Source organism: Diadema setosum, chromosome 2, assembly GCF_964275005.1.
Source record: "Diadema setosum chromosome 2, eeDiaSeto1, whole genome shotgun sequence".
Classification (NCBI taxonomy): domain Eukaryota; kingdom Metazoa; phylum Echinodermata; class Echinoidea; order Diadematoida; family Diadematidae; genus Diadema; species Diadema setosum.
Genome location: NC_092686.1, coordinates 47493909 through 47506926, shown reverse-complemented (window position 1 = coordinate 47506926; position 13018 = coordinate 47493909). Strand labels below are relative to the sequence as shown.

The 13018-nt window shown below is 37.7% G+C and overlaps 1 protein-coding gene across 1 annotated transcript; it reads left to right on the top strand.

Annotated features, from left to right (window-relative positions):
- The first annotated feature begins 1108 nt into the window (after positions 1-1108).
- LOC140246079 (tumor suppressor candidate 2-like) lies at positions 1109-4829 on the top strand. Its single transcript, XM_072325525.1, has 3 exons — positions 1109-1284; positions 3886-4012; positions 4676-4829. Exons 1-3 carry the CDS (start codon positions 1109-1111, stop codon positions 4748-4750), a joined length of 378 nt encoding a protein of 125 aa, XP_072181626.1. The 3' UTR covers positions 4751-4829.
- The last annotated feature ends 8189 nt before the right edge of the window (positions 4830-13018 follow it).

The following is a 13018-nucleotide window of genomic DNA, read 5'->3' as shown; positions in this document are numbered from 1 at the left end:
TTCTTTTATTTTTTATTTTTATTTCGTATTAGTCATCAATGGAAGCAGATGCCCCCCCCCCCCCCATACACGCACACAACTCTTATATTACGCCCAATTATGCCTCAATTATGATTCTAAATTATCATTACCCATTTGAAAAATAACACAAAATCTACAAAAAATATTCACCTGATTGCATATAGGTAGGCCTACTATGTGCAGAAAAGTCTAAAACAAACATAGGATCGAAGTGATGATGATTTCAATCAAAACGAACTTATTTTTCCCCTCTAAATTGACACCCACTTTCTTCGACCAACGTAGCTGTTGTTATTTAAACGATTAGGACCTATCTAGCACCAACAGATTCCCGCGAGATAGCAATTAGGCCTCCTATCGATTAGTTTATGTTTGAAGTCTACAGTTATGATGCAAAGGATACGATGCATCTTATTTTGCCTTAAACAATGTTAAAACGATGAAATTTAGTGAGTATGTAGGATTGCGCCATTATCACATCACAGGCCACCCAACTCATCAAACTTGTGAACAGTAAAAATGCCACCAATAGTTTCATTTAGGTCCGATATTCGCGAAAATTCTACAGCTCTTTTTTTATCTGAAATATGACTTTTTATATTATATTTAACTTCTCTTTATCCCGCTCGATATCTTTCGATCTCCACTGAATTGAATACACGAGTTTATGCGTGCCACGAAAGGAAAAATGAAAGGCAATGTTGTTGAATGAACATACATTTTGCTTTCATCAAAATTTAGTGTCCAATTTCATTCTTTCCCAGCGTGTCAGAATGCGGAGCACAACTATATGTCGCTCTTACAGAAGTCGCATAATGGGGCTGCCTTGAACGAGAAGAAATTAAACCCCTGAAGGAAATGATATTGCGCGCATGAAAGATACCATAGACGAATCGTAGGTGTACGATTAACCAATATCTCTCACAGCGCGAAGCTCATCGATACGTCAAGAAAAGTAATGCATAATGCCTGATTTAGTCAATATCAGGTCCAAATAGCGAAAGAGTTGCTTTATTCCTTCTTGAAGATTATGAAGAACACATCTTAGAGGTAAAGAGTGCGCCTTTTTACAGCTAATTACCTCAAAATGGGCAGCAGGTCATCGTCGCTTATGCAGAAGGTTGTTTCGCCGGTGTCGCAATACATGGGTTACGGCCACTCGACGGTAAATGATAACACAGACAGCGGTAGTGAAGCCAGTGAGAATGGAAGACCGTTCAAAGTGAGGAAATTGGCGAATCCATTTGTTTTAACCAGAACAAGGTAAGCAAAAACAACTGCAAGATATATGCACACGTTTGATGAGTAAATGCATGTTTGGAATATGTCGACTCACATCGCTTATTCTGCAATCTTTATTCTTGTGAATGTAAGTTGTAACGTTCATTCAAAGCATTGAAACTCTGGATCTGGATCTGGATGAATATGCTGAAAAACTCTGGATAGAGTATCACTCAGCACTGTGGTGTGATGTGCAGCTAATCGCAATGGAGGTGACGCTGGAGCGCTTCTTTAAATGTGTCAAATTTATGAATCTGCTTTATATTACTCGGCAGATTATTCCAATCCTTCGCTGTTCTATGGAAGAAGGAGTTGGCGAGAGCAATTGAAAAACCGTGTGAAGTAGATAAGACAACTCTTAGGTATTTGTGACTGGACACTGATTCTAACTGGTGACCGGATAAAGTGTACGTGTGATGAATGGGTCGAGACTTCCTTGTGAAGCGCATAACGTTGCATTTGTCCGGCTTGTATTTCATTTGCCATCTTTTCCCCCAAGTCTCTAAGGTACGTAGATCTTGTTGAAGTATGACACAATCTTTATGTGTCTTAATGGGACGGTAAACTACACAATCGTCTGCGAATAAGCAGACGTTGGATGAAACTTGATCAGGGAGATTATTGATATATGATAAGAAAAGCAATGGGCCCAGAACAGTGCCTTGGGGCACTCCTGAAGAAACATGAACAGGTCTTGAGGCTACATCCTTGGACTTCATCTGTTTGTTCCCTTTCTGTGAGAAAGTGTGAAATCCATGAAAGTAGTGAGCCCTGGATTCCAAGATTCTTGAGGCGATGAAGGAGCCTCTGATGTAGTACAGTATCAAACACTTTCGCAAAGTCTAACACAACAGCGTCAACTTGCTTAGTGGTTTCGACAGAGGAGAAAATATGATGAATTGTTGTGATCAGTTGGGACTCACATGACCGTCTGGATCTGAATCCATGTTGTGTGTTACTGAGGATATTTTTATCCTCTAGATGGCTCATAATGTGGCAATAAATAATATGTTCCAAGACTTTGCAGCAGATGGATGTGAGGGATACCGGCCTGTAGTTGGCTGGGTCGGATCTACTGCCCTTCTTATAAAAAGCATTTATGTTGGCTTGTCTCCAATCTCGGGGTAATGTGCCAGTCCGAAGACTTTGTGTGTTATATGACTTGCAATATAGGTGCTACTTGTGCAGCACATGACTTTAGGAGAAATGCCGTCTGGGCCTGAATCTTTATTTACATCTAAATGTAAATAAATTATTTATTATTTACATCTAAATTCTTGAGAAGTTTCATAATACCTTCTGTAGAAATAATCAAATCTGATATTATTGGAATTTGTCTCTGACCCATATGAGGAACGTTGGTCAAATCTTCTTTAGTGAAAACTGATTGATATTGATCACTTAAGACTTCAGCTTTTTCACGAGCTGTATGGGCTAATTTTGCCTTGGAATATAAAGCCGATATACCATTTGTGTCACGCCTCTTTTGCTTGGTAAATGACCAAAATTTCTTGGGGTTGGAAGTGAGTGAGTCAAAAACTGTTGTTCCTATAAATAGTATTGTTCATGTTCAGCTTATCGAAGTTCTTTTTGAACTTGCTTATGAAGCTGCCTATAACGGCACCAGTTCCGTTGAGATCCATCTGTTTTGGCACTACAAAATGTCCTATTTTTCTTTCTCATTAGTCGCTTGAGGGTTCCATTTATCCAAGGAAGATTAAATCGAGTACTCTTATACCTATTATATACTGAAAGAGCTACTATAATTAGTAAACTTTATTTGCTGTTTTAGTGTTGGCATGCATATACATCCTGTGTGTTCATTTATTCCCCTATGGATCTGTACAGGTTGGTGGTGTAAACTGTCATTGTATAGATCAAGGCTTCTATCATAAATGCACATGATGTGTCACACACGCATGCATTTATACACTATCCAAGTCTATACAGTCAACAAAAGTTAACAGTCCTATCCTTGTGGACTTGGACTAGATTTAAAGTACCGTAATGATTTCCTGTCCTTGACTTTTGCATGAAAGTCAGCAGACTGGATTGAAGTACAGTCTGCAGTAGGACAACCTAGACCTATTTGGAACAGTCATAAAACAGGCTTCAGCCACAAGAGAAAGGGGATGATGGGGCATACAACATGTGGTAGTTAGAAATCAACATTTAATACAGTGGTTCAGTGTTGAAAGTGAACATCAAGATGAAAAAAACTACATCACAAGGTGGGAGTTGCTTAATTTGATACTGAAAAAATTAAGATAACGACCATCACTGATAACCAGGGCCATATCACTACACACTATGTAGAAATTAATGAACCATTTATAGTAAACACAGTGCACTGCATGAGTGAATGCTGGTAGGTCCTGTCAGTGTCACAGAACTAACATAGGATGTAATATTGAATATCGTTTTGGAGCAGATGATGTATGCAGCGTAGGTATTCCTATAAAAAGTTATGATTGGGCTAGATCAAATTCATATTCCTATATTACAAAGAAGTTTTCAGATATTTTGAAGACATATTTGACAGCATTTACTCATTTTCTTTCGTTCTTTCTTGATAATTTGAAGTTCCATGTATATAGATGAAGATGGTCAGGTGGCCCATGAGTTCTATGAGGAAGCACCAGCAAAGAGCAAGAAAAATGGACGAAGGCGAGTCGGCATGAAGAGAATATACCGCAATATCGTTCCACAGGTAAAATAACAAATTCTGGCAAAAGCATCATCACTGACAAGCAAAACATTACATTGCTGATGTTGAGTATGGTGCTTGACTTCAGAGATGCTGCATAGCCTTCATTATCAAACATTAATCTGAAAAAAAAGTAAGCAAACCAGAGGCATGTTCACTTGCAGTCAGACACCTAGAGAATACAGAGATGCCCTTTTAAAGAAATTAATTAATCGAAGAAGTCTGTGAATACATGAAACTTATATTGCACCACAGATGTACAAGGTGAATATACAGTGCACACCATAGTTTATAATTTTTGTCTTTGTGTGTTTTGTGTTGTTTTCTTTTTTAGGTGCTAGGCAGTCTGATAACATATAGTGCTCAAAGCTATTTGGTCTCAGAAATTTTGTGGGAAGAGTGAAAAGGAATGATCTTAAAGTTAGTGAATTCTTGCAATGAGTTGTATTTATTGCAACTGATTGACAATCTTCTTTGAATCTTTCTATTGTTTTCTTAAGTAGCTGTAAGCATGGTTTGTTCTTTGTTGATGAAGTTAAATATACTTGGCGATTGCATATTTGTGTATGTTTTTGGCCACAAGAGCTACACAATTAATATGAGGGAATTTAAATTACTACTGGTGTGACCTGTTACATGCTGTTGCTTGCATTTTTGCCATTACAGGGAGAGGTTCCTGTGGATCCACCAAGGTTGAGAGGGGAGATCCCAGCAGTAATGTGGGAGCTTCGGAGTGCGTGACACAGGAGACATCCTAACTATGCTCGCCGGAGCCCAAACAGGTCAGGAGACTGTGTGTGTAGTTTGCAGCAGTACAAAGAAATGCATTGACCTGAACTACAAGAAAGTGGAGATCCTGACAGTCTCAAGTAAGCCGAGGGAAAATCAGTAGACATATATGAAAGATATCAAGGTGCTGTGCTAGGGGAGGATGAAGGCATGCAGAGAGTAGGATGCTCCATCTTTCAGCAAGTCATCCTTGGAAAATGCAACAGCCCGCAACCATTTCACAGTGACAGGCCCAAAGTGCGGAACCTGAAACCAAAGTCCAAAGGAAAGCCACCTGCAAAATGACCAAAGGCAGAGTTTTAGCTTGTGTTTGGTGGCTTACTTTTGAGAAATATAGATTCACAACTCTTTGCATTTGATGCACATTGATGTAGATAGGGAAATTGCCTCTCTGGAGTTGGCACAGTTCTACACTCTCATTGACCAAGCTCTGAAAAAGTCCACTTCCTCTGTCACAACTAAATCTTGTTTTGTGACTTTGTCTGATATCTGTTTGGCGTCAGTGTCAAATATGCTGTCGCATGGTGTAAAGATTTTGTCACTCTGGTCTACAATAATGCCGGACAAAGTCCCACCTCTGCTAATCTGTGTGTGCCCTCTGTAGCTTGGAGAAATGAGGACAATGCTACAACATAAGAGAAAAAGAAATGTTTAATGACTGGGCACATTTTTTTTCCCATCAGTTTGTGTTGGATTGCTCTCTGGCACAGTACAGATGCGGTAAGGTACAGCACGCTTTTGGACCACATCAGGAGGTGGTCCACTTTTTGACTGGCATGGTTTGGTTTAATTCGGGAGAGCTCCTTTCGTTTGTAATCTTGACATCATGCGTATTGTAGAATGCATTTATGTGAGCAGTTCCTACTTTAAACTTACCAATGATCAAACCTAGGGTTGGGTGATGTGGTAGTTCAATCAACAGGCTAGTGAATAATTCTGGGCTAGGTTATACAATCTTTTAAATGCTGCTATATCAATTTCTGATTTATGTATGCTGAATGTACATTCTCACAGAAATGAATGGACTGCCAATAGTCATAAACATTGTACTTCATTCATTGTCAATTATTGAACGCAGTCACAGTGTGCAGACAGAAATGTGCACATGTATTTGTGTAGAGCGAGGATGTTGCTTTATGAATGTATTAAGGTGACCCAAGTACCAGCTTTCTTAACTCTCCAAAACAAAGGCAGAGACAACCTATGGTTACAATCATTTCATCAAATATATATCAGTACAATTGTATGCTTGCTGCAGTCGTAAAATCTCCTAGAGTGTCGGCATTAAACATTAAAAAGAGTTGTTCTGGTTGTTTTTGTTTTTTTGTTGTTGTTTTTTTTTTTCAATTTAGGTGAATTTCTTGATTCACTTTTGGGTCCCAGAATTTAACAGCCTGCGAAAATGTTGCAACCTGATCTTGATCGCATAAAGTAGCTGAATGAACGGACAGGCGTTAAAGCACAACGATAGCCTCGGTTTAAAATCATGAAAACAACATCTCACAAAAATGCTTGTTACCTCATTGGCAAAAATATCTGAACACAAAAATGACAGCTTTACAGTATGTTAACACCAGTGTGACCCCTGTACCTGGATGAGATAATCCCTGAAGCAGTTTCTTCTTTATCCTAAACTGGTATGTCAGGAGATGTGACAGCATCTTACACATAATTTAGGACAACATTTACTTTTTACAATGGCAAAATTTTTTCAATGAATTGTAGGGGAAACTGTCTTACAAAAATCAGAAGAATGAATTACATATTAATTCATAATGATGATGATGATGATGCAGGTAATGATAATGGTTGTAATGAAAGATATGATAAATAGATACTCATAATAGATATCAATTATTGAATGGTGATAATGACAGTGATGTTAACAGTTAATTCCTTTAAATCATTTATTTCCTTAGTTAGGAGAGCATGTGACTGCTCATATTCAGTGTGTCATGGAGTTTCCCAGAATTGTCACAGTTGTAATGGTTTATCACATCCAACAGACCTCGTGTGTCTCAAAAATTAATGTTTGTATCAAGTTTTATTGGCAGTGAAGTGCATACATTCATGAACAGCTACAGATGTGTAGTGACAGATGTGAAAGAGGGACAAACGATGACATGTTTAAGTCACATATCCGTGTGCTCTCTTGGCAGATGGGATGACGGTGATGCCAACCAGATGAATCATATCGAATTAGTGTCATCCTCCTCAGCTCGTTACGTGGCATATACATTTTTTCCCTCTTGAGTCAGAAACACTGGTGCTCAGGTCTCAACATTAAATGTTCAAGAGCTATAGACCAAATGACATGCTCTAGCTCAAATATTGGTAAACAATATCATAGTGGTGAAAATGTGCATTCCAGCCTCTTTCAGCAGGTAGAGGTGGAATAACTGGAAGATGGTATTCTACATGTATGTTCTGTCTTTTAAGTACCAACTGGGAGAACAGGTAACGTGATTTGCTGTTCTTTGTTGGATCACAGTGTACCCAACAAGGAAAAGTGACTATGTTAACATACAATGTACATTGTCTCGAGGTAAACATACATTTGGGAGCAGTTTGCACACTATAATGACCACACAATATGACAGTGCAATACATGTATAACTCTGTTTGCCCTTTGTTCTAGTCCCAATTGTAGCATTTTGTAATGATGTGTAGCTGTTCTTTATGATGTGTATCATGTATTGAGAGGTGAGTGTGACATATGTGTGAAGTTCAGAACTGTATGCTCATTTGACAGTTGTCTCTCTGTGTTTGATATGCTGTGATTGGGAAATTGTAAGCGATGTCTATGCATCAAGAGTTTCACCATATTCCCCACAGGTACACATTTGTCAGTCCTTACAGTTTTAATTGTCTTCCTTGTTTTTCCCCGCATGGGACTTGGAACGGCCTAATTACTCCATGGCCTCTCCCTGAAAACATCTTGTAGTATGATTTTGTTGTTTTATCCTAGTCCAGACAATATTAACATAAGGTGTGGCGTCATTCTGGTTTTCATTGCAGAAAAATCATTTGGCAGAATTACATAATCACAGCAGTCCTGCACCTCCTTGATGTAGAATAATGGTAGCTGTAAACATTGAAATTCTGCAGTGCGTCAAAAGTGTGTAATGGGGGAGGGAATGGAATAAAAAAAGAAAATGTCCATAATACAACTCACTTTGGCGGTAGATGAAGCTTTTTCATTTGAGTTTACAATTTGACATTTTAAATAGATGAATTACGTTGGATGAATACTGTAGACCTGAAGAAGAAGGGTGGGGAATAATTTTTCATCACTTCTGTTATGTTTTGCTTGTAGTTCTTCAAGTTTGCAGGAGTTAAAATCACTCAACCAATGAACTGCCAACATTCTCCAGAAGAGGTATATATGATACCATGCCAACAGGATTTGGTGTCTGACACTAAATATCTGTCAGATAATCCACCTTGTGCCAAGAAACTTGGTAAGACAGACTTTTTTTTCTGCGAGATTATTATGTTCCAAACTCCAAATTGACTAATTTGAGTGATCAGCAACTTGTAGGGAAAATAATCTAATGAGTGAAAGGTGATCTTTCTATAGACCATGACGATAGGAACAGATAAATGCTGGATGAGAGGAAAAGAAAGAAAAGAACATGTTGATTCTTTTACACTAACATGAAAAGTAGATAAAAACTATGTGCCATCATCTCTGGTAGTGAAACTTAGTTTGTTTCCATCAGTGACTGTAATCTCTTTCAAGTGATATGCATTGTAAATATGTGACAAAGTCAAACTTGGCACAAGGTTGTTGTTGTTTTTTTTTTCTTTATGCGTATAATCTCTTCCAGTGCAATTTGTTAGGAGACAAACAAAATGTTCACATCAGTTCTTCACTTCCTTGGATATGAATTTTGAGAGCCATTTCTAAGGAGGTGCTAGAGAAGGAGAGACAACTGCTGCTCTCCTTTGAAGTCATGCGCGGCACCGCCGAGAAGTTATGCATTCAGCTACAGGTGTTACCCATGTGCTTTGACAAAAGAGAGCATCAATAATCAGGACTAGCGTTCTCACATCTAGAAATACTTGCCCCTACTGCAATTCACTCTCTCTCTCAATGTGATGGCAGCAATGAATTTGTGTACCTTGAATTGGAGCAGCGAATCAAAATGCAGTGTAAAACTGACAGTTTTAACAGCAAATAGTTTAAAAGCACATACTGTAAAACGAGAAATGTTCGCGTGCATTTTAATTTCGCGAATTTTGCGAGCGCCAAGATTCGCGAAATTAAAATGCACGTGAAATTTCTTATCTACACTGTATGCATTGAACGCAAGAGGCAATTCGCGAAAATTTCTTGCCACGAAAAAGGCCGTCGGCGCCAATTCGCGAAAATTTCGTGCCGCGAATATATCATGTTTTACAGTAGTTTAAAAGCACGCTGGAACACGCTTTAGCGGAGTACTTTATTTGAAAGATCAAAATATCCCGGATTAAAAGATAGAAAAGTAACATGCGGAAATGTGCGCATTATAGAAAAAATATTAGGTTTTTAAGAGGGCCTAATTTTTATTTCATTTCGATTTGCGCATTACGAAGAAACTAGAAATACATGTTTATAATATTGAATTCTTTCCTAAACTATTCTAAATCAATTTGAGTATTTCATTTAAAATTTTATGGTGAAATAAAGCTTGTAATTCAAGGAAAGGTGAAATGCGCTCTTTGTCTCCGAACTTCGTCTTGCAACTAGAGCGGTGCCGAGCATGACTTAACAGCGTAGTGGAATGCTAGACATCCCATTGTAACGCCTTGAACCCAAACATGTGTTTGCATGAATTACGAAGAGTTGCCACTCCATCTCTGTAACACCTCCCTGCCATATTTATGTCTTGAATGATTACAGTGAGTCAAATGGTTCAGTGATCTTACATAATGAAGACAGATGCAAATCAATGACAGCTGCATACTCTACATTCTCATTTTTGTGTTTGTGAATGTTGCTGGCAAAAATCTTGTGTGTAAATAGAACCACTTGTTAGTCACATTCGGGCAAATGTCACGCCGTAAAATGTGAGAGAAACAAAATCCCTGGGCTTGTTGCAGCCTGCTGCCCAGTGTTGTAGACAATCTTAGCTGTGAACTTGATGCAGAGTGGTTTTAATGCATTGTCAAGTTTTAGTGTGTAATGCCGACAGTGGTAGGCTGGGATATCCCATGCTCAGTTGAGGCATGCTAGAGGAAGTTGTTGATTATGTGAGCGGTGTCAGGTCAGCAGGTAGTTAAGCCTCAAGGGAGAGGGGATGGAAAGATTAGAGATAACTTGTCCTGGCTGCAAGTGAGTTTGCTTGTTTTCTGCTTCTTTTTAGAAAGCTGCTGTTGTTTGCAACAGATTGACAGATTGCCCTTCATCGATGTAATTAAGCACCAATTATTCAGTGTTTTACTTCTAGCCATGATGAAAAATCATGGCCATACATGCAAGGGTTGGGTTCGAAGCAACAATCTCCTGATTCCCAGATTACTGCTTTTGTTTTGTTTAGTCTTTTCCCTCGATGATATGCATGCATGTGTTATGTATTATGCCTTCTTATCATGGTTTGTCTATCATTATTGTGACGAAATAGTCACTGCCACTGAAGAGGGACAGTAAAACTGTTAACTGCAAGTTGCATTGTGAGCTGATTTTAGCACAGTTGATATCCTGATACAGTAATGCTGTAATCCATGCACAACTGACAAATTCAGGCAAAAGAAAATCAGTTTTTTAGTCAAATTCTTGTGAAGTTTATGCAACCCAACTTATATCAACAGGAATATCAAAACATACTCTTCTCCCTAAGACCTATGACTTAAATCGCAAGATATAATGATAACCACAACTAGACAATCTAGAAAAAAGTGTGTGTGTCTGTGGATTGTATTGTTTATACCTGCATAAGAATACAGTGTACTTTATTTATATTGAATTATGAATTAAGGTGATTATTGAATAGTTGTTTTGTGATTTTTTTCTTCTTTTCACAGCTGGTGCCTTCTTAATTCATGAGAGATAAATGTTGATGACATTGTGATATGAGTGTTTTAAAATTTCTGTCTTGATGGAGAATCTTGTGCATGACATTTAGTCTTGGTCAAAGTATATGCGCTGAAAGCAAAGACATTGATTTGGTCATAGCATTAAATCAGTTGACATGGTATTTTTTCTTTTTGGTCAAGAAAGTCAAGGAAAGATTCTAAATAAAGATCATTAGATAAGGTATGACTTACATCACTTTGGCATTAATGCCTTTGAGATAATGTAAACAAACATCCAATGCAAAGGAAGTTGGCTAATTAACTGAACTTGATAGTGGAAAAGATTGTACATGTAATTCTAATTGTGTTGATTGCCAGTGTTTTCCCCTCAGTAGCATGACCAGTACTTGCACTGACCAGGATTAGCGCATTTTGCTTTTCAAGGGGACATCAAAATCTATGGTGTATGGTACAGCTCTTTAGCATAATATAATTTGTTTGGCAGTTATCCAGTCAAAACTAAACTCTTTACTATGCACTTTTCACCCTTGTCTATAGCAAGAAATTGGAAGTTCTGTCGTATTTTGTTTTGTTTATATTTTACTCTCTTTCTCCATGATATCAATAGACAAAGTTTTGCTTCCCGACCCGTTCATGAACTTCTCACATATTGTCATCTGTGTGGAAACTCTGATAATCAGAGTCAGTGTAGCTTCTTCTTAAAGGGGACCTCGGGATGATTTTCAGACTTTTACATTTGAACAACTATAAATTAGTTAAACTGAGTACAGAATTTCAGAATTTATAGTGATATGGGTGAGGGATGAAAATGTTTTCAAAATTCATAATAAATTGCAATGAACAAGGATGATGACATGGCAGCTTCACCATAAGAATGTGTGAGTTGGGGCTCAAGGAAGCAGAACAATAGAAGAAGGCATGCATAGATTCTTCACAGGTGAACTTGTTGAGCAAGTGGTATTGTAATGGAATTACACATACACTGCTACATTTCTGAAATATGTGAGGCTCTGATGTCATCAGCACTGTTCAGCATCATTTGTGTAAGATTCTCAGTTTATCGGTTTCTCTGCTCAAGGACAGCAATAAATTCCATGAATCTATACATGGAGTTGTCGATTTATGTACTACATGATGTGAAATTATGAAAATCGTCTGGAATGCCCCTTTAATAATCAAAGAAAACATTGGTCCATTATCTGGAGAAGTGAGGAGGTCAATTGTGTTGTGCATAAAGCTTGATGATAAATGGTACTACACATATACAGTAAATCACACTGTATTTAGTCTATTCCTACTGATGTCAGATAACTGACTCATATAACATTTAACCTTAATGTACCTCACTCATTTATTTGTCTTCTATAAGATGCAAATTGAAAGATCAGCACACTTTCACTTTTAGGGTGAGATGCTAGGTGGTTTATTGTCTTACACAAGATGGATTTACAAGATGTTGATCTGTTGCGATGTGATGGCAGATAAAGCATGTTGTCTTTTAAAGAGAAATTCTTCAGTTGGGAAGAACAGGGCAGTTTAATGTAGCCCACCAGGAAATGATTGCCATTTTGTATTATTTCATGTAATATGAGGGCATTCTGTTCTCTAAAAACTGCAGTCTCGTCATATTCAATTTGACTTCATTATTTTGAGCAGTTCTGTTCTAATGTGTGAGTTTGCATTATGTATTTACATGCTTTCTTCCCAGTTGAACTTTAGACTGTGACCTAGGAAGTTTCGATCAGAGGATTTGCCATTATGTGTGTACGGATGAAGGCATTCTCTCTGCAAAGATGACAATAGAGTGCAGCTGTGAACAGTTTTTTGCATAGCATTAGAAAAATCCTTTTCTGAAAATTCTAGACATAATAAAAAGTCTGGAGATTGTGGGAAGTTCTTGCCAGGGGGAAATGAAATTACTTGTACCAGCATTTCAAATCTGGTACCTGTAAATTTCATACAACTATGCACAGTAGTACATTGTATCCTGTACTTAGAATTTGATTAAACTCTCTCTTACTTACCATCTTTTGATTTCTCTTTATTTGTTTGTTTATTTATTTATCGATTTATTGGTCATTATTTTCCCTCTTTCATTTAAAGCATGTAGTTGGTAAGCAAATACAAACCTTTCAAAATATTTTATTTGTTGTGGCGTATGTCTCGTGTAAATCATGGGACTTTAGAAGAGTTATTTTTGCT